This window comes from Rhinatrema bivittatum, chromosome 9 (genome assembly GCF_901001135.1).
Source record: "Rhinatrema bivittatum chromosome 9, aRhiBiv1.1, whole genome shotgun sequence".
NCBI classification, from domain to species: Eukaryota; Metazoa; Chordata; class Amphibia; order Gymnophiona; family Rhinatrematidae; genus Rhinatrema; species Rhinatrema bivittatum.
The window spans coordinates 200,138,047-200,165,041 of record NC_042623.1 but is presented as its reverse complement, the minus strand read 5'-3'; the positions used below and the strand labels follow the sequence as shown (position 1 = coordinate 200,165,041).

At 45.2% G+C, this 26,995-nt stretch overlaps 1 protein-coding gene across 4 annotated transcripts in view; it reads right to left on the bottom strand.

The window, feature by feature from the left end:
• The window catches only part of TRPC1 (transient receptor potential cation channel subfamily C member 1), a 205,611-nt gene that overhangs the window by 48,440 nt on the left and 130,176 nt on the right, over window positions 1-26,995 (bottom strand). For all 4 annotated transcript variants that reach the window (XM_029615475.1, XM_029615478.1, XM_029615476.1 and 1 more), the window contains exons 9-10: window positions 21,715-21,858; window positions 951-1,126 (exon numbers count right to left, since the gene is read on the bottom strand). In XM_029615475.1, coding sequence (XP_029471335.1) covers window positions 951-1,126; window positions 21,715-21,858 — 320 coding nt within the window. The remainder of the gene's footprint in view (window positions 1-950; window positions 1,127-21,714; window positions 21,859-26,995) is intronic.

The following is a 26,995-nucleotide window of genomic DNA, read 5'->3' as shown; positions in this document are numbered from 1 at the left end:
GGTAATCGCTTTGGAGGCCTAGCCTGGGTCCCTGAGGGCATCGGGGACTCGGAGGAACCTCCCCCCCCCCTCCCCCGGTAAGCAGCGAGAGCAGAGTCCCTCCCGCGAAAGCCGGATCGAGGAATCCCCACAAGCTAAGCATAGAGGAGATTGTGGCATGGCTGCTAGGTGGGGGAGAGGCAGCACTAGAAATGAGCTGAGCTGCCGGTGCTGAGGGAGCGGAGGCACAGAATGAACTGTGCACGCTCACAATTCTCTCTCTAGAGCTGCAAGAGTAAATAGGGAAGGCAGGAGCTCTCTCTTGATCCTGTCTGAGACTCCTCTTATTTAAAATCTTTTTTTTTTTTTAAACTCCAAGAAGGGACAAAAACGGCCCCTGTCAGCAGCTACAGAATCAATGGATCCCAGTGAAAGGAAAGCAGTATAGGAGAGAGAGAGAGAGAGAAAAGCTGAACAGGGGGAGTGAGTGGCACCACCAATTTTCACCCCTGTAGTCGAGGACCACCGGGAAAAGGGAGCCTAGGCTATATAAAACAAGGGGCCAAGCCCCCCTAGGCCCCTGCAAGAGTAAGGAGACAGGGACTGTCTCCTGTAAATAGGATCCACAGAGTTCACACAAACCAAGAAAAACTGTTTCTTTTTTTTTTTTTTTTTAATTAATAACTCAGAAATACTTGCTTGATCCAAACACGGTAAGTTAACAGAGAACCACAGGGTGAGCTGTTCCACCTGCTGGAGACAAATACTGAAGGGTTACAGGGTAGGCTCTGTCCTCATATAGGATACCCTTTCAGTTTTGGTCTGTCTCCACCTGCTGGATAGGAGGTTCAACCCATGGTCTGGACTGATCCGGGTACGTATAGGGAAACAGAGATTAATAATGTAAACAGAAAATTACTTAAGTAGTTCCTTTACTACTGTTTATATAATGAAAATGTGCTCAAACTTACGAATGAAATGTGTCATTGCTTTGCGTTTCACAGAAGATTCCTTCGCAGTCCTTGGGTTCCTGGATAGTAAATCCTTTGTCATACAGCTGGGTCAATCCAATGGTGAATGAGAACAATACCAGAAGGAACATCCCCAGGAACTTTCCAAAGTCTTGCAGCATCTGACCCATTGAAATCTATAAAAAAATGCAGGAAGCTCCATCACTATAACACTAATCTATCCCCATCCTAAATCCCCCCACAAAAAAAAAGAGAAGAGCATAATATTTTCCTCCTTCTAGGTACCAATTTGTTATTACACTATGCATTAAAACCTTAAGGGCTAATTTTAAAAGCCCTGCATGCGTGAAAACCATGAGATATGTGCGTGGTCGGGATGCGCACGCACTGCGCGAATTTTCTAACACCCGCAGCCATGTACTTATCTCTCAGCATGCAGAAGAAAGGATTTTTTGAAAAGAAGCGGGCTGGGGGCGGGTTTTGAGTGGAGCGCGCTCTGGAATCGCACCTGCCCGCACAACCTGCTTCTGCACGGAGAGCGGACTGGGAGGGAACTGGGGAAAAGGCCTAGTCCATCGCTGTGTACATCTACTAAATCCCCCTCCCCCCCACTTACGCACGCACCGATATAAAACCGTGCGTGCATGTGTGCATGGGTAGCGGATTTTGTAATTTGCTCGCATGTAATAAAATTGATGCGTCCATGTGCGCGTGCTGGGAACCGCTCGCACATGGATACCCGCGCAGGTTTAAAAATCTACCTTTTAGTTTCCTATTTGTAAAGTATAAGAGTACGTTTTCAAAGATGTAGGGCCTATGCCCCTAAAATATGTTTACATTACTCAAGTGCTATACCCAAACTATAATAACAAGATACAAAATAAGAATAATTATACAACTTGTTATGTATGGAGGATGTGGATTGAGCGTGCCTTCATACGATGCCAACCTGTGAAGTTTAGCTATCGTGTATGTGAGCCTTAAATGGCTTCTAAATCATTAGGCACCTCAATACTGGTTTTAAATTTATGGTTGTGTCCACGGGTTTGCGTGCTCTGCAAATTGTTTTCTAGATATTCAAGCCACCACTTGTATTATACTTGCGTGTGTGTAGTGGCAGCACAAGATTGACTACACACACGCAAGTATAATACAAGTGGTGGCTTGAATATCTAGAAAACAATTTGCAGAGCACGCAAACCCGTGGACACAACCATAAATTTAAAACCAGTATTGAGGTGCCTAATGATTTAGAAGCCATTTAAGGCTCACATACACGATAGCTAAACTTCACAGGTTGGCATCGTATGAAGGCACGCTCAATCCACATCCTCCATACATAACAAGTTGTATAATTATTCCTAAAATATGTTTAGCATAAAATCGTTAAAAATGTTATGTGCACATTCAAATGACACTTAGGAGTAATTATCAAAAGGATTTATATCCATAAACTCTGTTCTTATGCATGTACATGACCTTTTGAAAATTGCCCCCGACCACTGTGTATAAATGTACACAGAAAAGGTATTTACATGCCACTATGAAACCTCTGAGCCTTCTATAATACTTGAAGAGCCTCTGTGATGTGTAACTTTTCTATTTGAGCAGACATATTTGAGGTGAATTTAGGAATTCCTGAAAAGAAATATGTGTTGGCTGTATTTTGGTTTGGCAAAGAACAGTGTGGTCAAATATATTCATCCGGAAAGGTCTATGTGTCCTCTCCTATACATGGCTTTCATATTTTAGGCACTCTCAGCCTGATTCAATAAACTCCGCGGGAGAGCCGGCGCTCTGAGGCAAGCACCCGCTCTCCAGACGCGCGCCCAAGCACCTCTCCTGGGCACGCGATTCAGTATTTAAATTAGTGCAGACACTAATAAGGAGGCACTAGGGACACTAGTGCATCCCTAGCGCCTCCTTATTGGCGGAAGCGGCAGCTGTCAGCGGGTCTGACAACAGACACTTAATTTTACCGGTGTCGGTTGTCAAATCCGCTGACAGCCACAGGTTCAGAAAGCGGACTCTGGCAAAATTGAGCATCCGTTTTCCAACTCACGGGCAGATTTTTTTTTTTTTTTTTAAATTTTAAATTTTTAAATTTTGAATTTTTTTTATTTTTGTGACCTCCGACTTAATATCACCATGCATTTGCATATGATGAGCGCTATTAGTTTCGGGAGGGGGGTTGGCTGCGCATTTTACACGCGCGTGTAAAACGCACAGTCAAATGGGGCTAAACGGTGCACTCAGCCGAGCGCACCGTTCTGTCTCGGCCTGTATGTTTGTAGTTAGCTCACAACAGTTTGCCTGTTAGCAAGTTACCGGCTGCTGCGAAGCAGGTATTAAAGGAAAATTGGTACTTACCTGCTAATTTTCGATCCTGTAATACCACAGATCAGTCCAGACTAGTGGGTTTATTCATCCCTACCAGCAGATGGAGGTAGAAAACAAAACTTTGGGCACTGCCACATATTTGAGAGTGCTACCTGCAGTCCCTCAGTATTACTCAATACCCAAATCAAGATAAGTAAACTATTTAGAAGGACAACTCCCAAATGGATACCCCTGACCAACTGGAAACCAATTCAACAAAACCATAATTGAGAAAAATGTCAGCCAAAAATGGCAACTCTGCAATGCAAACAAAAAACTACAGCAGTCTTTCGGCACAGATTCTCAGGGCGGGTCTCTGGACTGATCTGTGGTATTACAGGAACGAAAATTAGCAGGTAAGTACCAATTTTCCTTTCCTGAACATACCCAGCTCAGTCCAGACAAGTGAGATGTACAAAGCCCTCCTACACCGGGCGGGAAACCGAAAGACTCACTCGCAGATCACTCTCCCCAAAAGGGACAGCCTCCGGATCCCGCACATTCAAACGATAGTGTTTGGTGAAAGTGTGTAATGAAGACCACACCGCGGCTCTACACATCTCCTGTGGGGACACTAACTGACACTCAGCCCAAGACGTCGCCTGAGCCCAAGTCAAATGTGCCCAAAGAGCCCCCGGAACTGGTCTTCCCTTGGAGACTGTCTCTTTTATCCACCGAGATAAAGAGGATTTTGACGCCTTCTCTCCCTTCTTTGCACCCCCGAAGAGGACAAACAAATGATCAGAGCGCCGGAACTCATTAGTGACCTTCAAGTAACGCAATATCACCCGTCTTACATCTAAGAGATGGAGTTCTCGACCAATCTGGAAATCCCGGCAACTCCACAGTTTGGTTCACATGAAAACTGGACACCACTTTGGGAAGGAACGAAGGCACCGTTCCCACTTGTCCAGTGAAATCTGCAGAAATGGATCCCGACAAGAAAGCGCCTGCAACTTGGATATCCTCCTAGCCGAACAGATAGCGACCAAAAAGACCATCTTCAGAGTGAGGCTTTTCACAGACATACAACTCAAAGGCTCGAAGGGCTCCTCGCAAAGGACCTTCAACATGAGATTGAGATTCCACTCTGGACAAATATTCCGCAGAGGGGGACGGAGATGCTTAACTCCACACAAAATTGCACCACATCTGGATGGGCAGCCAACAGTTTTCCCTGTACTCTCCCTCTGAGACAACCTAAGGCTGAGACCTGGACTTGAAGTGAACTATGGGCCAACCCCTTGGTTAAGCCCTCCTGCAAAAAAGACAAAATATGAGAGACTGAAACCCTAAGAGGGTCCAATCCCTGTTGTCCACACCAGGTCTCAAAAACCTTCCATACTCTGGAATAAGCCAATGAGGTAGAAGGACGACACGCTTGCAGAAGCGTAGCTATTACCGGATCGGAGTAACCTCTCACATGCAACCACCTCCTCTCAAAAGCCAGGCCGCGAGACAAAAGCAATCCTCCTGATCCGAAAATATGGGACCCTGATGTAACAGATTCGGCAAGTGGGACAGTTGAACCGGTCCGTCCACTGCTAACAGAAGCAGGTCTACGAACCAAGGACGACAAGGCCATTCCGGAGCCACCACTACGACCCACCCCCCGATAACTTTCTATCCGTCTGAGTACCCTTGCTATAAGAGGCCACGGAGGAAAAACATACAGGAGAATTCCGATCAGCCACGGGCATACCAGGGCATCGATCCCTACTGCCCCGGATTCCCTTCGACGGCTGAAGAACCTCTGCATAATGGCATTGAGACTTGTTGCCATCAGATCGAACTGAGGAGTCCCCCATCGATTGCAGAGAAACTTCCAGGCTTCCAGAAATAGTTCCCACTCCCCCAGATCCAACTGCTGCCGGCTGAGATAATCTGCTTGGATGTTGTCGACTCCTGCTACGTGGGAGGCAGCGATCCCCTCAATATGGATCTCTGTCCACTCGAACAACAGTCGAGCCTCCTGCACCACCACCGGACTCTTGGTTCCCCCTGGCGGTTGATGTAAGCCACCATGGTCGAGTTGTCCAAAAAAACTTGTATCATCCAACCGTGAACCCAGGGTAGAAACTCAACCAGAGCCCTGCGCACCGCTCTCGTCTCCAGTCAATTGATGGACCATGCCTGTTCCGTCGTCGACTAAAGTCCCTGCGCTGACTTGCCCAGGCACACTGCACCCCATCCGTGAAGACTGGCATCCGTGGTGACCACCACCCAATCAAGGACTTCGAGAGGCATTCCCTTCTCCAGATTTCTCCATGTCATCCAGGAGGCCAGACTGGACCTGGCCGAATCCGTCAGAGGCAGGGGCAGAAAGTATTGCTGCGATCGAGGATTCTAGCGCAACAGCAACACCTCTGAAGGGACCTCAAATGAGCAAATGCCAACGGCACCAGTTTCAATGTGGATGCCATAGAGCCCAGGACCTGCAAATAATCCCAGACCTTCGGCTGCGATAGACGAAGAAGCCGAGCTATCTGCTCCTGGATCTTGTTCAACTTGTCATCTGTAAGGAACACCCAGCCCCGCAAAGTGTCAAAACGGGCTCCCAAGTACTCGAGGATACGAGATGGCAGCAGATGACTCTTCTGCACATTGATGATCCAGCCCAGAGATTCCAGGAGAGACCTCACGCAGTCCACGGACTGCACACACTCTTCCAGTGACTTCCCCCGAATCATCCAGTCATCCAGGTACGGGTGCACCAACAGTCCCTCCTGTCACAGGGCCGCGGCTACCACCACCATCACCTTTGTGAAGGTACGCGGAGCAGTGGCCAGACCGAAGGGAAGTGCTTGAAACTGATAATGTTGCCCCAACACCATGAACCTGAGGTACTTCTGATGTTCTTGCCGGATGGGGACATGAAGATAAGCTTCGGTGAGATCCAGAGACGCTCCTTACCGCCACAATTACAGTACGAAATGTCTCCATCCTAAAATGTGGCACCTTCAAAGCCTGGTTGACCTCTTTGAGATCTGGGATAAGCCGGAAAGTGCCCTCCTTTTTTGGTACTACGAAATAGATGGAATATCTGCCTTGCCCCCTTTCAGCCACGGGCACCAGCAGCACAGCCTGTAGACTTAACAATCGCTGAAGTGTTTCCTGGAACGCTGCTTGCTTGTTTCGGGAAAGACAGCACGACTCCAGAAAGGCCGGCCTGAGAGGACGAGCAAATTCTAAGGCATAACCTTCTCTCACTAAGCTTAATACCCCCGGTTGGATGTTATTTTGGTCCACTCCCCATAAAATCAGGCTAGCCTGCCCCCGATTACCAGAGCCGGAGAGTGGACCTGCTGGATCTCATTGGGTGGACTTACTGCCACCCGCCTCTAGATGACCTGCCAGTCCCCCGAAAGGACTGCTGTCTATGTGAAGCCTGTCTTGGAGCTGAGGTCCCTGAGGATCTTGTCAGACGAAAATGCCTCGAGTCTCGAAAACGACGCCGCGAGGAGAAAGACTTCCTGATCGACTTCCGATCTCCGGAAGTCTATTTCCTTTTGTCTCCACTGGCGACTTCATCAGGCGATCCAGATCCTCACCAAACAAAAGCTTTCCCTGAAAAGGCAAATTACAAAGTTGCGATTTCGACGAAAGATCAGCCGACCAATTTCACAACCACAAGTGACGCCGGGCCGCCACCAACGAGACCATACCGTGAGCCGTGGCCCGTACCAGGTCATATAAGGCATCAGCGCCATACGTAACCCCCCGCCTCCCAGTCGAGCCACCTTGTCCGGGGACAGGATCCCAGAGGTAGTCTGTTCCTTCGGCTTCTGGATCGAACACAAACAGGCCCGTTGCATGAGGCTGGCACAGACCACTGCTAGCAGGCCTAACCCCAGAACCTCAAAGGCCCGCTTGAGGTGCATCTCCAGCTTCCAATCCTGAACATCCTTCAGAGTAGAAGCTCCAGCTACCGGGATGGTCATCTTCTTGGTGACCGCTGAAACCGCCGCATCCACCTTCAGAACCTTAAGAACATCCAAATGCTCCTGCATTAGTGGATAAAGCTTGGTCATGGCCCTGCCGACTCGCAATTCCCAGTCGGGGGAATCCCACTGCTGGTCAATCAACTTCTGAATTTTCTTAGGAATTGGAAAGGCACTGGGGGGGGGGTTTCCTTTTTTTTTTTTTTTTTGCAAAATCATTTTTATTGCTAAGGCATGCATTTCCACAAGCACAAGGAAGTATACAAGAAAAATGATACCAACAAGAGAACAATCAGTACAGTGGTTATGCACGTCTCCTTTTAAGTATCAGCATCCACCCCTGTAATCAAACGAAATCCCCGAACCAATCCCTGCTTACATTCAAGCTACGCATACCAGTCTCGCCTCACAAGTCCCACCCATACAACCACCTCCAAAATCCAAAAGACACAACCTCACCCCTCACCGCCCCCCCCCCCCCCGCGAGCTCTGCCCAAAAGCCCCATTTTCCATATACGTTAATAAGACCCTTAACGAACTAGCAAAACAAGATGAAAAAAAAAATCAGAGAAAAAGAAAAGTATGCAGCATAATCCACTCAGGGGTTACTCGCCCCGGGAGGAGTGGAGTACCAAGTGACTTGGTAAACGGCTGTACTCAATTGACTTTGAAAATCCGGGGAGAGACGAGAATAATAGTGAGCCCAGCAATCTGCATAGTGTTTGTCCATGGGCTTAGGAGATTTGGGAAAGTCCATTCGCTCCAGTAGAGCCATGTCCATCATACGATGATGCCAGGCCGCAAGTGAAGGCATAATCAAGAAGTCAGTCAGGCTAACTGGTCTGTAGTTTCCCAGATCGCCCCTGAAGCCCTTTTAAAATATTGGGGTTACATTAGCCACCTTCCAGTCTTCAGGTACAAAGGATGATTTTAATGATAGGTTACAAATATTTACTAATAGATCTGAAATTTCATTTATTAGTTCCTTCAGAACCCTGGGGTGTATACCATCTGGTCCAGGTGATTTACTACTCTTCAGATTGTCAATCAGGCCTACCACATCTTCTAGGTTCACTGTGATTTGGTTCAGGCCATCTGAATCATTACCCATGAAAACCTTCTCCAGAACGGGTATCTCCCCAACATCCTCTTCAGTAAACACCGAAGCAAAGAAATCATTTAATCTTTCCGCGATGGCCTTATCTTCTCTAAGTGCCCCTTTAACCCCTCAATCATCTAATGGTCCAACTGAATCCCTCGCAGGCTTTCTGCTTCAGATATTTTTTTTTAAGTTTTTACTGTGAGTTTTTGCCTCTACAGCCAACTTCTTTTCAAATTCTCTCTTCGCCTGTCTTACATTTAACTTGCCAACGACTATGCTTTATCCTATTTTCTTCTGTTGGATCCTTCTTCCAATTTTTGAATGAAGATCTTTTGGCTAAAATAGCCTCTTTCACCTCACCTTTTAACCATACCGGTAATCGTTTTGCCTTCCTTCCACCTTTCGTAATGTGTGGACTACATCTAGACTGTCCTTCTAGGATGGTATTTTTTTTAACAATGTTCATGCCTCTTGCACACTTTTTACCTTTGTAGCTGCTCCTTTCAGTTTTTTTCTATTTTTCTCATTTTATTAAAGTTTCCCTTTTGAAAGTTTTGCACTAGAGCCGTGAATTTGCTTACTGTCCCCCTTCCAGTCATTAATTCAAATTTGATCATATTATGATCACTATTGCCAAGCGGCCCCACTACCGTTACCTCTCTCACCAAATCCTATGCTCCACTGAGAATTAGATATAAAATTGCTCCCTCTCTCTTCAGTTCCTGAACCAATTGCTCCATAAAACTGTCATTTATTCCTTCCAGGATCTTTATCTCTCTAGCATGTCCCAATGATACATTTACCCAGTCAACATTGGGGAAATTGAAATCCATTATTACTGCAGTACCAATTTGGTTAGCTTCCTTAATTTCTCTTAGTATTTCACTGTCCGTCTCACCATATTGGCAGGTGAATGGTAGTATACTCCTATCACTATAGTCTTCCCCGACACACAAGGGATTTCTACCCATAAAGATTTGATTGTGCATTTAGTCTCATGCAGAGTCCTGTTGGACTCTACCATCCCAGACATAAAGCGCCATTCCGCCTCCCAGATGCTCCTCTCTGTCATTGCGATATAATTTGTACCCCAGTATAGAACTGTCCCATTGGTTATCCTCCTTCTACCATGTCTCTGAGATGCCAATTAAGTCTATGTCATCATTCACTGATATACATTCTAATTCTCCCATCTTACTTGTTAGATTTCTGGCATTAGCATACAAACATTTCAAAGAGTGTTTTTTGTTTGTATTTTCATTCTGCTTTTTAATTGATAAGGATAATTTGAATTTTTTAGCTCAGGTGAGTTTTTAGTTACAGGCACTTGGACTACTTTTCTTATTATTGGAACCTCACTGTTGGGATGCCCTAATTCTAATGCATCATTAGTATCCTTTGAAGATACCTCCCTCCGAACCATGTACTGCTGAGCGATTGTCGGCTTTCCCCTTTGTTTTTATTTATTTATTTAACATTTTTTTATACTGCAATTCATGTAGCAAAGTTACATATCATTTCGGTTTACATTATAACAATAACAAGCATGTAAGAATGCGATTACATAAAACAGGGGAATAAACTAGGATTAGAGAGAACAGGGTAATAAAACCAAACGTATAAAATAATAATAATACTCCGATTCTTTTGCAAGCTTGGCTATAGCTCTGGGTGTGTTCTAGTTTAAAAGCTGCTCTATCTCCTTTTTAAAGGTTAGTGCCAGCAGTGTGGTTCCACCCTGGTTAAGGTGGAGCCCATCCCTTTGGAAAAGATTCCCCCTTCCACAAAAGATTCCCCAGTTCCTTACAAAACTGAATCCCTCTTCCTTGCACCATCGTCTCCTCCACTCATTGAGACTCCGGAGCTCTGCCTGCCTCTTGAGACCTGTGCGTGGAACAGGGAGCACTTCAGAGACTGCTACCCTGGAGGTTCTGGATTTCAGGTTTCTACCTAAGACCCTAAATTTGGCTTCCAGAACCTCCCTCCCACATTTTCCTATCTCGTTGGTGCCCACTGTACCATTTTTTTTATTATGATTTTTTAAATTACATATCAAGACATTATTCTTGACATTAGAACATTGAAGCTTAGATAAGAAAAAAGACAATTTTAACATCAACCTTGAAATCAAACTTTTAACATTTACCATACTTCATTAAAGATCCTCCATATTTCAAGAAGAAGATCCATCACACAAATTTCTACTAATTCAACTTAAACTAAATCTTTTAAGGAAAGATATATAGTCTAAATAATGTGAGAAGGATTATTTCCCGATGAGAGATATTCACAGCCTAATGGGTGTGGGTGAACTTGAACATTGCTCTTCAGTACCCTGCATTATAATTTTATCAGAAAGAAACTGGGTTAGTTGATTTGGTAAGAAAAATAGGTAAGTTGACCCTTTATAGTTAAGATGACATTTGCAGGGGAATTTCAATAAAAAAGTAGCCCCAATTCTTAGGGCCTGTGTTCTCAAAAGCAAAAACCTTGGGTGAAACAGGAGTCTCTTGTCGGGAAGAGGAACATGTTGTGAAGAAATTACATTTAAATAGAATAAGAAGAAATGAAAAGAAATTGAAAGGAGGGTACCACTGTGGATGATACATATAGAAGAACAACAATATTGAAGGGGGAGTATTTAATAAATTATTCTGTTATTTTTGATGTGTAATTTATATGTGATAAATTTGTATTGGGTATGAATGTGGAGAGTGTATGAGTTTATATGAATAATATATACTGTTTTGTATGTATTAAATATTTTAAATGAATTTTTGATACAACTTGTTTAAATAAATCTTTATAAAAAAATACACACACAGGTTGTTGTTATATTGTTTATGATTGTAATTTCCTGTGGTAAAACCCTGTATGTTTTCGACTACTGATTATAGGTCAATGTAACAAGATGTACTGAGCAGAGTGCACAGATTAACTCGCAATTGTGCACACATTTTTTGGGCCCAAATTTTACTGTCAATATAGCAAGAAGTTCTGCGCACAACAATGTACATACAGGCTGGCACCCTCGTATGCAAATCACATGCTATTGATGGCATTGGCTATTACCGCCCAGGGCAGAGAGGTATGTTGTCTTAATTTGTTCTTTCTTAGCGCTGGAAACATAGCTTCTAGTCCAAGGTTAAGTAAACTTTCAGCTAACGTTAGTCTATAGTTGGAAGTCTCCGGGACCTGCCAGGACCTGTAGTCAGGATTTTATGTGCAGAAAATATACTGTGTGTACATAAACCATTCTTCTGGGCATAAATGCAAGTTTTCTTACCGAAAATGGTGTTTTCTGTAGATAGCAGGATGAATTAGTCATGCTGTCTGAGACATCCTTCCGAGGCACCCTAGGCAGAGCTTCTCAAAGATCACAGAGCTTTGGTTCTGTGCAACTGTGTGTGCTTTCCTGCATGGCACCATCTTCTTCTCTTCAGTCTATAGTAAAGCTCATCCAATGAAGTGTATAACTTTGAGGCTATCCAGGGAGGTGGGTGGGTCAGCATGGCTAATTCAGCCTGCTATCTATGGAATACATCATGTACAGTAAGCAAACTTGCTTTTTTCCCCCATTGATAAGCAGGCTGAATTAGCCATGCTGTCTGGGACTCCTCAGCTGAGGGTTATGAGCGCAATCTGAAGACTCAGGAATGGGACGGAACAGGGTCATGCCATCGTGGATTGCGGTTGTGTATCTGAAGAGGCCTGCTGATCAAGACAGTAATGAGATGTGAAAAGTGTGCAGCAAGGTCCACATGCAGCTTTACAAATGTCCAGCACTAGAACCTTCTGGAGATGAGCCATTGAACCTGCCTCTGCTCTTACTTGATGAGCCTTCAGCGTGTCTGAAAAGCTCAATGCTCGCATGGCGTAACGAAAGTGAATGCACTACGAAATCCAATTGGAAAGAGTCTGTTTGGCCACTGGGAGTCCCGGTGCATTCGGGTTAAAGGAGACAAACAGCTGAAAAGCCCTCTTCTCGGAATGTGTCCTACATTTATAGTAAGCTAAATCTCTCTTACAGTCCAATGGAGAAGTTGTTCCCTCTCGTTCCCATGCGGTTTGGGAAAGAACATCAGTAATGTGATGGTCTGATTAAGGAGGAAAGGCAACACAACTTTGGGTAAAAATAAGGGATGTATTCGCAAGGTGACCTTCTCATGGTGAAACTAAAGATATGGAGAGAGGTGAACCAGTGACTCATTTTGCTGAAGTTACCACAACTTCATATGGCTGCTATGCAGTGGTTCGAAGGGGGAAAGCTTGATAACAGCAACAGCACTCACATGGACCCACACAGATGCCATTGCCAGTCTTGCCTAATAGAGGGAATGGAGATACTCTAGTAACAGCTCTGAGGAGCAAGAGAAGGGGTCTATGTCTCTGCTCCCACATCAGGCTGAGTATCAGTGCCACGTGACCTGAAAATTTCTCCTGGCAGAAGTTTTCCTGGATGACACCAAGACGTCCTGAACTTCCGTTGGCAAGCGCAAGTGGCTCAGTGCATTCCTTTCAACCTCCAAGCAGTGAGATGCAGCGAGGAGTGCATGGGGTGAAGGAGAGTGCCATCTTCTTGAGTCAAAAGATCCTCGTGTCTCCTAGGGGAATAGGTGGGGCAATGGATAGTCGAACTAGAAAGGCATACCAAGGTTGTCTGGGCCAAGATAAAGCAACTAATCTTCGACGCTAAAGCCCTCTTTAGCTACGTCTCTAACCTCACTAAAATAAACCCATCAGAAATTGCTCTAAACCAAGCCAAATCTAAAGCGGAAGAACTAGCGCTATTTTTCAAGAACAAAATCAGCAAACTTCTAACTCAACTGCCCCCTAACACCGCTTCTACTTCAACACCACATCAGACCGCCTTCAAAAATTCCCGCTTAGAAGAACTGGAACTCACTTCTTCCATTGAGATCCAAGGTATACTACGGAAAATGAAACCATCTTCTCACCCTTCGGACCACATCCCCTCGAAATTGCTTCTATCAATTCCTGACTCCATCTCCAAATCCCTGTCAGACATCATAAATTGCTCATTAACGCAAGGATCTTACCCAGATGACCTAAAATTGGCCTCTCTCAAACCACTACTCAAGAAACCTAATCTAGATCCTAATGACCCAAACAACTACCGTCCAATCGCCAACCTTCCCTTCATAGCCAAGATTATGGAGAAATTGGTGAACACCCGACTCTCAAACTACATTGAAGAAAACAACCTCCTTTTCCCATCACAATACGGTTTCCGCAAAACACTAAGCACGGAGTCCCTCCTCATTTCCTTAACAGATCACCTCATCCTGGGCCTCGATAAAGGTCAAGCCTTCTTACTGATCCTACTGGACCTTTCTTCAGCCTTTGACACCGTTAATCATTCATTACTCATTAACCAGTTAGCCTCCATAGGTATCTCAGGCACAGCTCTATCTTGGTTCATATCATTTCTCAGCAATAGAGGATACAAGGTCAAGATACAGAACAAAGAATCCTCTCAACACCCGTCGTCAGTAGGAGTCCCACAGGGGTCCTCCCTGTCTCCTACTTTATTTAACATTTACCTTATACCATTATGCCAACTTCTCACCGAGCTCAACCTCAAACACTTCCTTTACGCGGACGATATCCAGGTCCTGATACCCATTAAGGATTCCTTCGCAAAAACTCTGGCTTATTGGGATAAATGCCTTCAAAAAATTAAACTCCTCCTCACCAGCCTAAACCTGGTATTAAATTCCGGCAAAACTGAACTCCTGCTCATCGCCTCAGAAAACAGCACCATCACCTCTGCACAACAAGCCACGCCAACAATCACACAAGTGAGAGACCTAGGAGTCTTAATTGATAATCGCCTGAATTTCAAAGCCACTATTAACAAAACCACCAAAGACTGTTTCTACCAACTACAAGTGCTGAAAAGAATTAGACCACTTTTCCATGCCCAAGATTTCAGAACCATTCTACAAGCAATCATTTTTTCAAAATTAGACTATTGTAACACCATCCTACTTGGCCTTCCCGCTTCATACACCAAACCGCTTCAGATGGTGCAAAATGCAGCTGCACGAATTCTGACAAATACCAGGAGAAGGGACCACATAACCCCCATTCTAAAGAGCCTCCATTGGCTACCTATACACTTTAGAATAATATACAAGGCCATTCTTACCACATACAAAAACATCAACCAACTGGCTCCCATTGACCTACAGATCCCTCTCCGACTACACAATTCGTCAAGACCGACAAGAGATGCATACAGGGGATCGCTACAGGTTCCACCGTCCAAATCCACCAGACACTGCACACTAAGAGACCGGGCTTTCTCTACAGCCATTCCACCGTTATGGAACTCCATCCCCTCAAATCTAAGAACAGAACCATGCATCTCAACTTTCAAAAAAAGACTAAAGACCTGGATATTCACACAAGCTTTCCCGGACGCCAATTGATAGAACACCGCCAAGCCACCCCTAATCTCCAACTATACCATGGTTAACTAATCTCCAACATGGTTAACTAATCTCCAACTCGATTAACTAATCTCCAAATACACCATGGTCATCCTTATCTTCTATCGTTTACCTGTGTGAATTTTAATAACCTTTCCTTTCTCTTCCTTCTCAGCCAAGTTCTTATCACCATGTTATATGTAACTGCCTTTTCAACACCATTGTTATAGTTATGTTTACTATGCACCCCTGTTTTATGTGAACCAGCACGATGTGACTGCTGTCTCGAATGCCGGTATATAAAAATCTGAAATAAATAAATAAATAAATAAACTAGAATGAGGTCTGCAATGTGCAGTATATACTTCTGGACTGTCCTGGAAATTATTTATTTATTTAGTTATTTATTTATAGTTTTTATATACCGATCTTCTTGCATAAGATGCAAATCAAACCGGTTTACAATGAACAAAAACTTGCGTGAAGGCATTACATGGAACCATGAACGTCTAAGAAACTTTAAGTAAGTAACATAGTCAGAGACATGAATAACCAGGTAAACAATTTGAAATTACATAGTAATAAAGGTAAATAATAGAATAAACAATTTGAATTACATAGTAATAAAGGTCACAACAAGTGATCGATCCAAATTAATTGTGCTTGTGCTTGGATCAATTAGAGAGGAGGAAATAAGATGATGTGCAGAAAAAGAGAGTTGTGAATAGCAGAAAAATAAGAGGAAAAATCAAAGGGTATCTGAGGGTCTCTTCAAAGGGAACCTGAGTAAAAGCGGAAATGAGAGAGAGACTAATAACAAACCAAACCATGCTTGTGAAAGAAATAAACAGGGATGTGTTGCGAAAAATGGAGAGAAAGCTTTAAGCTAAAAAGAGGGTTCTGGAAACGCAAGGTTGAATAACCATGTTTTTAGTTTTTTCTTAAAGGAGATTGGGCAGGGGTCCTGTCGGAGGTCTGGAGGGAGAGTGTTCCATTGAGTAGGACCTGTGGTAGAAAAGGCCCTTTTTCTTAGAGATGTTTTTGCTTGAGGGACGAAGAGAGTGCCTAGGTATGCTCTTCTCATCGGTCTGGTGGAATAATTAGGGTGAACTTGGAAAGTGAGATCGATTGGGGCAAGGTTGTGTAGGTTTTTGTGCATGATGGTTAGCACTTTGTAGAGAATTCTATATTTAATGGGGAGCCAGTGGAGATTGTAAAGGATGGGTGTGATGTGATGTGATCCCTCTTTTTTGTGTTCGTCAAAATCCTGGCGGCTGAGTTCTGTAACATCTGTAGTGGCTTTATGGTTACAGCTGGGAGCCCAAGCAACAAAGAGTTACAGTAATCAATTCTGGTGAGTATGATTGACTGAAGAACCAAACGGAAATCATAGAAGTGTAGGAGGGGTTTAAGCTTTTTAAGAACTTGTAATTTGAAAAAGCACTCTTTCGTCGTTGAGAAACCTTTTAAGGTTCAACTGGTTGTCCAAGAGGGTGCCTAGATCTCTTACATAAGAAGAATTTTTGAAGTTATCAGGCATTGTTGAAGTGAAGGTAGGTAGAGAGTGGTTATAGACCTGAGGTTGATCATCTGGGTGAAAAGTTGTTTCTCTAGTAAAAAGGTTTTCATCTTGAGAAATGATTAGGAATTCTGTCTTGTCTTTGTTGATGACTAGGTTAAGCTTAAAAGAGGAGAGAGCTGATTTCCTGGAAGCAACTGTCCCAAAAAATGAAGGATTTTTGTAATGACTCCTTGATGGGGATGAGAATTTGGATATCATCCGCGTATACGTAATGCTTGATTTTCAGCTTGGTGAGGAGGAGGCAAAGAGGAAGTAGATAAATGTTGAAGAGGGTTGGTGAAAGGGCAGAACCTTGTGGAACACCCAAGTTGGATCTAACTGAGTGTGATTGTTTATTATTGATTTTCACCTTGAATGATCTATTGCTAAGGAATGAACGGAACCAGTTCAAGGCAGAACCCAAGATGCCAATATCCATGAGTCGGTCAAGCAGAATTGAATGGTTGACTGTATCAAAGGCAGCCGAAAGATCAAGTAGAATCAGAAGGTGCGATTGTTTTTTGTCCATGTTCACAATGATGGAGTCGGTAAGCGAGATCAGAAGTGATTCCGTGTTTAGAGATTTACGAAAACCATATTGTGATGGAGATAGGATCTTGTGTTCCTCCAGGAATTCTGAGAGTTGTTTATTAACTATTTTCTCCATGATCTTGGCGATGAAGGGAAGGTTGGCAATGGGGCGGAAATTTGCTGGGTCTGTAGTTGACAAGTTGGGTTTTTTTTAGGAGAGGTTTCAAAATGGCCTGTTTTAGAGAATCGGAAACTAGTCCTTGGGTTAACGAGCAATTGATGATTTTTGCAATGGGCTTGGCAATGGTATTTGGTATTGAAATGAGGAGGTTGGAAGGGATGGAGTCTAGAGGATGAGATGAGGGTTTGAGTTTTTTCAGAATATTTTCCACTTCGAGTGAAGAGGTGGTCTCGAGTCAAACCTGGCAGTCAGCCGTGGTAATGGTGCCCTCTGATGGGGGATGGGGGGGTTGGGTGTAGTAAACTGTTTGGTGAGAATAGTAATTTTGTTTTCGAAGAAGTTGGCCAGTTCTGTGGCTTTGATAGAGCATGGTCATCTGGAATGGATGGTGGCAGTGGTTTGGTCCGGGCAGAGATGAGGGAGAAAAGAGCTTTGGAATCGAAAATGAAGTGGTGAATTTTTTTTGCAAAAAATTCTTTCTTGGTTTTGAAAATGGAGTTCCTGTAGGTATTGAGGGTTGATTTGTAGCTTGCTAAAGTTGAGGGAGACGGATTTCTATGCCAAATATGTTCTTTATTTCTGAGGTGTAGTTTGATTGCTTTCAGTTCAGGCGTGAACCAAGGTTTTCTGTTGTCTTGGGCCTTGTGAATCACCTTAGTAGTTAGGGGGAAGATAAGTAGTTAGTAGTTAGGGCAAAGATAAGAGAGTTTCACAGTTGGGGAAGCGAATTGCCAAGTCTAAGTGAAGGTTGAAGTAGAAATGGGGGGTGGATAGGGGTAAAAGAGCCCCCCCCCAATCCATGGTATGAGGCATGCATCCTGCTGGGGTAGACTGAGCAGAACTCTCTCAACTTCCCATTGTGTATCATCACAAAGAGGTCCATGCAAGAAAGAACCAATGTCGCAAAGAGTTTGTTCACCACTTCCTGGTGAAGAGCTCATTTGTGCGGATGGAAAATTCTGCTTAGTCTGGGAGATACACCTGTAGAGAGACGGACTGTTCCTCCACCCACTCCAGGATCTCGATCGCTTCCCTGCACAAGATCCAGGAACTGGACCCTCCTTCTTTGTTTTATGTAGAGCATAGCTACCTGATTGTCCATGGGGATCATGACATTTTTCCCCCACTGAAGGTTTCCAAATGTGAGGCGGGCATTCCTTATCGTTCTGAGCTCCAATAAGTTTATATGCTGAGCTCATTCTGATACCAACCACAATTCCTGTGTCTGTACGTGGTCCAGATGGCTCTCCACCCCTTGGTTGAAGTGTTTGTGGTAAGGACCAGTTGATGGGCTGGGGTGCAGAAAGGTGCTCCTGTGGTGAGAACAGTAGGGCACAACCACCAAGTCAGATCTCGCTCCATAGCTGGAGTCAGACATATTCTCTTGAAAAGTGTATGTTCCAGTTTCAGATGTCCTTGTGTTTGGTTTTCGACCTCCCGATGGCAGGGAGGGAACACCTTTGAGGAGGGGGGTGCTGTTGCACTCCTGCTCACGTGCCAGCCGCAAGCAGGCGCTTACCTCACGGCCCAGAGGCCCCTGCTGTCCCCTGACCTCCCAGAGCGGCAGGAGCCACTGCCGACATCCTTCCGTGGCCCTGAGGCTGCCTTCGTGCTCGGCACGGCTGGGCCGTGCTGGCGCTCCGGAGCAGCAGGAGCCGTTGATGTCATCCCTGCTCTGCGGCCCGGAGGCCGCAGTCCCCGGTCTCAACTGCGGCGTGGAGCCACCCCCTGTTCACCTTGTGCGGCAGGGAAGCCACCTCTCACGTCGGGGCCTGTCCTGCAGCCCGTTCCTTCTCCTGCTCAGCATCTGCGCAGGGCCACTGTCCATGGTCCTGTACTCCTTCCTCTTCTTAGGGGCGAGGCCACGTCTCTCTTCCTCATTTAAAGGGCCTGCGGCCGGATATGCCCCGGGCCCGACCTGGAACTCCTCCCTAGGCGTCTCCTCCTTCAGCCCTACAAAAGGGATCAGTTGTTATTCCCTCCTTGCCTTTGCAAGGGGCTAGTCCTCTCTTGGATTTCTCGTCTCTGCTCCTGCTTGGCTTTCCTTTCTTCGTGGGATCCCTCGTTTGTTCCTGGTCTCTTGCTGGATGACCTTTTGTCTTGTCCTGATGATCACCATGCCTCTGAGATCCCGATGTCTCCTTTATGATGTCCTTGATGTTCGTCCGTATGAATTCTGGATCTGAATTCTGAATCTGAATCCGAATCCGTATCCTGATATCCTGTGTCCCTCCGAAGGTTTCCGAGGCTAAGCGCTGTCCCGTCCCTGCGTGGTCCGCGACCAGCCCGGCTGGGTTGTGTAGGGCGCGCAGTGGCCCTGTGTTCCACGATCACCCCAGCTGGGGTGTGTAGGGCGCTCGGTGGGATATCTTCATCAGTGGAGCCGAGGATCTTCCATGCCCGTTGTCAGTCCACATCCATGGTCCAGAGTCCTCCTGATGTCCTTGCCTCGCTGCCCATCATTGAATGTCCTGGGAGTCCAATGGGGAAGTCCGGAGCCTCACTGCGGAGGCCTGACGTTTTTAGCTTCCTCCGATGTTTTGGACTCTGGCTTCGCCTAGCCTCCAGCGGACTGTGCTCAGTGGATAGCCTGAGGGCCATCTGGCCACTGGAGCCTCCTTTCAAGCTGAGTGAGTTAGCGTGCTATCCGGATTCCTCTCCATCCAGAGTTTTATCTTGTTGTTATCTGTCCAGTCATCGTCTTCTCCTGAACCCTGAGTCTTCATCTTTCCAGCATTACTCTTCAGTATCCAGTCCTCGCCAGATGTCCCCATCCGCCTTCGCCTCCTGTCCGGCCTGCCGCCTGTGCCGTTACCCAGCGGCAGGTCCTAAAGGGTTTGGAGTGGTCGGAGGACTACTCAGAGACCAACCTTGCATGGCTAGCCTCAAGGAGGCCGTGCAGCACGGTGGGGGCCTGGCTTCCAATCACCACCCAGATGAGGTTCCGTCTCACCTGCCTCGGTGCTTCCTCGGAGCTCCTCTCCAGGTACGCCAAGGTCCAAGGGCACACTCCGCTCATCCCCGCGCAACAGATGCTCATGGCCTCCCTTGTGCAACACCTTGCCAAATCCTGTGTGCACAACACCGCTTAGGCAGCCCTAGACAGATATCTCAGACAGCATGGCTAATTCAGTCTGCTTATCAATGGGAAAAAATATGATTCAGGTGCATAAAAAATGCTGTCATGCAGAAAGCATTTGTTGTGCGCACAAGTCATATTTTATGTGCAGAAAATATAATTTGTGCACAGAAACCATGTTTTCTGTGCACAAATGCTAAGCATTTTCTTTATTCACATTTCTGGGTTGATGCTTATATTTTAACTCCCAATTCATTAGCGTACCATTAGCTGCATCAAATTTAATGTGTGTGTGAAGAAACTGTGCACTGAATTTAAGCACACATTTGTAATGCTCAGCTTATTACATCAGTTCCTATGTTACTTAAATTACATTATTTTTACATTATCTCTACTGCAGTACCACAACTTTAAACAACTGTCATTCTCAATTTACTAAATCCTGATAGTATCTTACTGAAATAGCTTTCAAAAGGCACTAGTAACATGAATCAACCCTTAAAAAATGTCTCCATGAACGCCAAGAACTATCTATCCACAGTAATATTTCTTCTGCTTCAATATTGAGATACCTCATCATATTGAAATATAACTATTTTAACTTAGTGACCTATGTTTAGAAAACACTGTATATGTTGTTTCTTTGGTGCACTAGTCAGCAGCTGTAACAAACTGTAATATATGCCAATAAATTAAGTTTTTTCCTTTGAATATTTTTTGCTTGGTCTAATAAATACCTGGTCGATTTTCAAAGGCGTGCGTGTACAAAAATTGTGAGATACGCATGTGACTTGGACCCGCACCTGCTGCAGATATTAAAAGGCCCACGGCCATGTGCGTATCTCCCGGTATGCGCATAAAAAAAGTTTTCTGAAAAGGGGGCAGGGCATGAGTGTGGTCTGGGTGGGTCATGGGCGGGCTGAGTCTGTACCATGAATCCAGCACGTAAGTATTTACACGCTCAAGTGCGTGTCGGAGTCCCCTACCATGTAACTTTACTTCTGCTATGGGCGGCGTGCAAGTCATGTAAAAAACAATTTGCTAGCTAGCGGGGTTTTAAGGGTTGGGGGTAACAGGATGAAAGGGAAGCAAGTTAGCTAGGGGGTTTAGAAAGACCTCTCCTTTATTGGGGCGAACTGGGAAAAAGGCCTATTGTGTCGCCATGCGTACCTACTAAAATTCCCCCCACTTACGGGCTTGAGACAGCATTCGCGTGCACATGCGTGGCTTTCCGTGCGTACATATGCGCACAATTTTATAACATGCGCGCATATACGTGCACATGTTATAAAATTGGTGCGTCGATGTGTATGCACTGGCTAAACAATAATATGCAATTTCTTAATTTTGTGTGTGGATATTTAAAAGTCCCTTTTGTATAGGAGGTGGTAATAGTTTCCTTTTAGCTGTTCCAGCATGCTACTCTCTCTGCACTGTCATCTAAGTTCCTATGCCTGTAACGTTAGAGCCCATTAATAATTTACACAAGTGGTGAGATTAAAGCTTTTTGTTTTACAATAGCATTTATAATTTACCTGCAATGGCCCCAAGATAGAACTAGTTGTGTACATAAAGAAGAGTCTTAGGTAGCTGAGAACATTACCAAAGGCAAAAAGACCTTCGGCTACCAGAGTTGGATGAGATGCATCCCATTTCTTCCTGTCCAACGTGCGATGGTGCTAGAAAAAGAGTTAAAAGAAAGCAGCACTCAACCACTGTGATTACAGAAAGAAATTCAAAACCATCATTTTTGCTGGTCTTCATTTCTGAAACAGTCTTGATGAAAGAACCAGTATAATTGGTTAATAAATATTCCATAACATGCCACGGCGTTTGATCAGATCCGGTGCAATATTTATGCCAGGACCTCACCTGTCTTCCCGCCTGTCCACTACCCCTTTTATTAACTGCACCTTTCTCAGCCCCAGTCTTTGCACCTTATATATAACACCTTCCCCCCATTGAAAGCAATATTAAACAAGCATAGAGGCAGATATAATGGAAAAACATTCGGCCACAGCTTTAATAGATGATGCATTCTCACAACCAGACTGAGATTTAACATCAGAAATTCATTAAGGTAGCACAGAATGAGTTTGTACAGCACAATTATTTCACCTCTTGATGCTGGCTAGCCAGACAGACCTAGCCAGACTAATAAATTGGTGGCCTGTCAGACAGACTCAGCCCTTGCAGCTCTTTCTCTGCAGCCTGCCGGACAGACCCAGCTGTTCACTATGACGTGGTTTGCCACCTGCCGGACAGACCCAGCGACCTGCCTGAAAATCCTTAAACATAAGACAAGATCCCTTTGAACATGGTTGAAAACATGGTCTAGACCTGCAGTTTGTCACTTTGTCCCACCAAAGATGATGCTCCCCTCATTAGAAATCATTGTAGCTGAGACATACTAATAGCCCCTTCTGCTGGGAGGGAAGGACGGCATCCACAGTTTTCTGGAACAAAAACACAGAGGGCAGCACATGACACCCTCTTTATGTACCCTCCAAGCAGCACGGTGTTTAGGCTTCCTACTAGGTCACCGGGCTGCCCTTTCCTAATGTCATGCTCCTATTAGTTTCGATTTGTGACCTTGCAGCTGGGCCCAATATATGGTCAGTCTTATGGCCTCCTGCCCCAGCAAATGGAGGCATCAAAATGTGCAACTGTTTCTGTATGCAAGCATGGAAATATAAATTTAAAAAAATAAGGAGATTTTTTTGTTTTATTGGACATGTAAGGTGAAATTATTTCTTATCTGATAATTTCCTTTCCTTGAGTCTGGTCAGGCCAGTCCAGATGAATGGGTTATGCTCACCCACTAGCAGACAGAGACAGAGAACAAAAGGCTCACTGATGTCACCCCTTTTGTGCATCCGTGCTGAGGTCAGCCTGCCAGTATTATCTGTAACAAGCTGACAGGCCAATGCAATATCACGCGCAGTAAAACGGGCGCTCGTATTGAGCCTCCATTTTCCTAACACGCGCACATCCATCTCTCCTGGGCACCTGATGCTATATTTAAATAAGCAGCCGTGTTAAAAAGGATGAGCTAGGTAGAAATTGTGTGTCCCTAACACTCAAAAGTATCAGATGCCCAGGAGCCGTGGATATGCACGCATCATGAAAACGGGCGCTTAATACAAGGATCCGTTTTCTCGTCCTGCAGCTGATTTACACGCACAATAGCATCACCATAGAGCATGTATATTGTGCATGTGCAATGTGTTTTTGGTTATTAGCCCATTACATTTTCCTTTAATTTTCATCACCACAAGCAGTAGATCTTAGTATCACAACGATACTAAGTAGGAGGAACCAAAGACAGTAGTATTTTTGTTTTTTTCTTGCGCCCTTGGCTCACGGTATAACTTAACGCCAGCTCCAGGGCTGGTGTTAAATATGCCGCATTAAAAAGGGTGTGTTGGGCAAGCCGCATTTTTCTGCATCGGAGATAATAGCTAATAGCCTCATCTACATGACTTTTACATGTGATAAGCACTATTAACTACGTGTTTATTTGGATGGGCATTTTGGAAGCGCTAATTCCCTTTTTGCATCAGATGTTAGTCTAGCGTGTCCAAAGCGTACGTCTCACCTTGTGTTAATCTGTGCGCTAGGCTGAGCACACTTTATTGCACTGGACCCTAAATGTGGACAACTTTAATTCAAAGAAAAAATTTTTTAAGATCCAGAAGACTTCTAAAAAGAAAGCAATTAGAAAGGAAAAAAAAATTACTACAGAGAAAATCACTCACCGAATCTGCTGAAAAAAATTGCAGACCAGAGTATTATCTCAGATCTAGATTGAAGAATTATGGAAATCTGGCAGCACAGAGCAGGTCTTGGACAGGTCTGACTGGACTCAAGGAAAGGAAATTATCAGGTAAGAACCAATTTCATCTTACTCGTCATCCAATCAGACAGATCCAGACAAATAGAATGTCTCCAAGCATACTGGACCACTTGTGCCACTATTGTGGGTCTCCCATGGGCAGTCACATACAACAGCTGGCCTGTCCCCTTCCTCTGTGCAGCCACGGTAAAGCAGAGTTGCTTACCTGTAACAGGTGTTCTCACAGGACAGCAGGATGTTAGTCCTCACATATGGGTGACATCATCAGGATGGAGCCCAATCATGAAACACTTTTGTTAAAGTTTCTAGAACTTTGACTGGCACCTACTGGGCATATCCAGCAGGGGTCCCCCTTCAGTCTCGTAATATAGCAAATGTACGTGCGAAAATAAAATAAGAAAACGTAAATGAACCCAACTCCGAGTAGTGGCGGGTGGGTTTCGTGAGGACTAACAGCCTGCTGTCCTGTGAGAACACCTGTTACAGGTAAGCAACATTTGCTTTCTCACAGGACAAGCAGGATGGTAGTCCTCACATATGGGTGAGTACCGAGCTGAGGATGCCCGAGCAATGCACCAAATGCACCCAAAGACGTGCAACAGGCACAACAACAGGGATGGAATTTGGTTAGGAGGGCATCCTGAACCCTAACGGGTCAGTGGAAGGATGTTGGTAAGTCAAACTGAAAATAAGTTGCATAGAACAGACTGGCCGAAGATGGAATCTTGTCTGCCAGCCTTATCTAAGCAATAATGTGCTGCGAATGTATGGAGAGAACTCCAGGTAGCAGCCTTACATATGTCAGGAAGCGGCACTTATAGAGTGTGCTTTCACAAGGTCTTGGAGTGGAATGCCTGCTTGCTGGTAGCAAAAAGAGGTGACTTTGGAGTTGCTCTGGTAAAGCAGGAGGAGAGGGTCTGCTTTCCCACAGGATTTCCAAGTCTGATGGTATCAGACGAAACAAACAATTGAGTGGATTTCCTGTGGACTGACGTGCGGTCCAGATAGAAGGCTAGAGCACACTTGCAGTCTAAAGAATGCAGAGCCTGTTCTCCTGGATTGGAATGGGGCCTGGGAAAAAAGGTAGGCAGGATAATGGATTGATTTATGTGAAATTCTGATACTACCTTTGGTAAAAATTTAGGGTGGGTGCGGAGCACCACCCTGTCATGCAGAATTTTAGTGTAAGGCAGATAGGTAACTAATGCCTGCAATTCACTAACTCTACAAGCAGATGTGATCGCGAGAAGAAAAACTACCTTCCAGGTGAGATAACGGAGATCACAGGAGTGGAGAGGCTCAAACGGAGGTTGCATAAGCCATCCCAACACTACGTTAATATCCCAAGCAGGGGCCGGAGGGTGCAGTGGAGGTTTTAAATGGAGCAAGACTCTCATGAAGCGTGATACTAAGGGTTGTGTCGAAATGGAGACATTTCCTATACCCTTATGGTACGCAGACACTGCACTGACATGCACCCTTACAGAGGAAGTTTTCAGGACTAATTCTGACAGGTGCCAGAGATAGTCCAGGAGCCTCGCAGTGGAACAAGTGAAGGGTTCTATGGACATTTAGAGCAATAAGACCTTCTTGTTGAGGGCTTTCGTGAAGCCACCAGGACTCGGGATACCAACTCTGAAAGGTTGGAGTATTAACCTTTCAACATCCAGGCCATCAGAGACAGTGCCTGAAGGTTGGGGTGGCACAGGTACCTGTCGTTCTGAGTTATCAGAAGGGGATCCTTCCCCAGGGGAATGTGCCGGCGTATTGATAGGTCCTGGAGGATTGGAAACCACACCTGGTGTGGCCAGTGGGGAGCTATCAGAATCATTAAGCCCTTGTCCTTCCGTAGATTCATGAGAGTCTTTGAGATGAGAGGAAGTGGAGGGTACGCATAAAGGAGACTGCTGACCCAGGGGAGGGCGAAGTCATCTCTTGTTTGTGAGTGGTGACTGCGAATGAGAGAGCAGAAGTCTACTTTGTGGTTGTGGACCGATGCAAAGCGGTCTATGCGAGGGTAGCCCCAACGTTGGAATATCGAGTCAGCTATCGTGGGATTGAGAGGCCACTCGTGCGGATGGAAAGTGCGACTCAGCTTGTCTGCCAAGAGATTGTCCACTCCCGGCAAGTAGGTTGCTTAGAGGCACATCAAGCAGGAAGGGGCCCATGCCCAAATCTGTGCAGCTTCATGACACAGGAGGTAGGAGCCCGTTCCCCCTTGTCTGTTGATGTACCACATCTCAACCTGATTGTCGATTTGAATCAGGATGGCTTTGTTTGATAGGCAATCCTGAAAGGCCTTGAGGGCATATCTGATCACCCGTAGCTCCAGGAAATTTATCTGGTATCTGGCTTCCTCTGGAGACCAGGTTCCTTGAGTCTGAAGGTCGTCCACATGTGCACCCCACCCTAGGTTGAATGCATCTGTTGTTAAGACAATTTGAGGTTCTGGAGACTGAAATGGAAGGCCTTGAATGAGATTGGAGTGGTACATCCACCAAGCTAGGGACAGACGGAGCTGTTTGGTAACCTAGACAATGCTGGACACTGGCTGACAAGCTTGAATCCACTGGGATTTTAGGGTCCACTGCATGACCCTCATGGCAAGGCGAGCCATTGGAGTGACATGCACCGAGGATGCCATGTGACCCAGCAGTGTGAGGAAATGACGAGCAGTTGAAGATGCTCAAGTTTGCATGTGATGCACCAGAGATGTTATGGTGAAAGCGCAATCCTGGAGGAGGAAGGCTTTCCCCTGTAGTGTGTTTAGGTCGGCCCCTATAAAGGATAGGGCTTGGGATGGAACTATCTTGGATTTGGGATAGTTGATTAGAAACCCTAAGGAGATCAGGGTGTTGATACTGAGATGCAGGGAGGTTAATGCATCCTGCTGAGTTGGAGCCCTTATTAACCAATCGTCGAGATAAGGGTAGACATGCACTCCCTGATTCCTGAGAAAG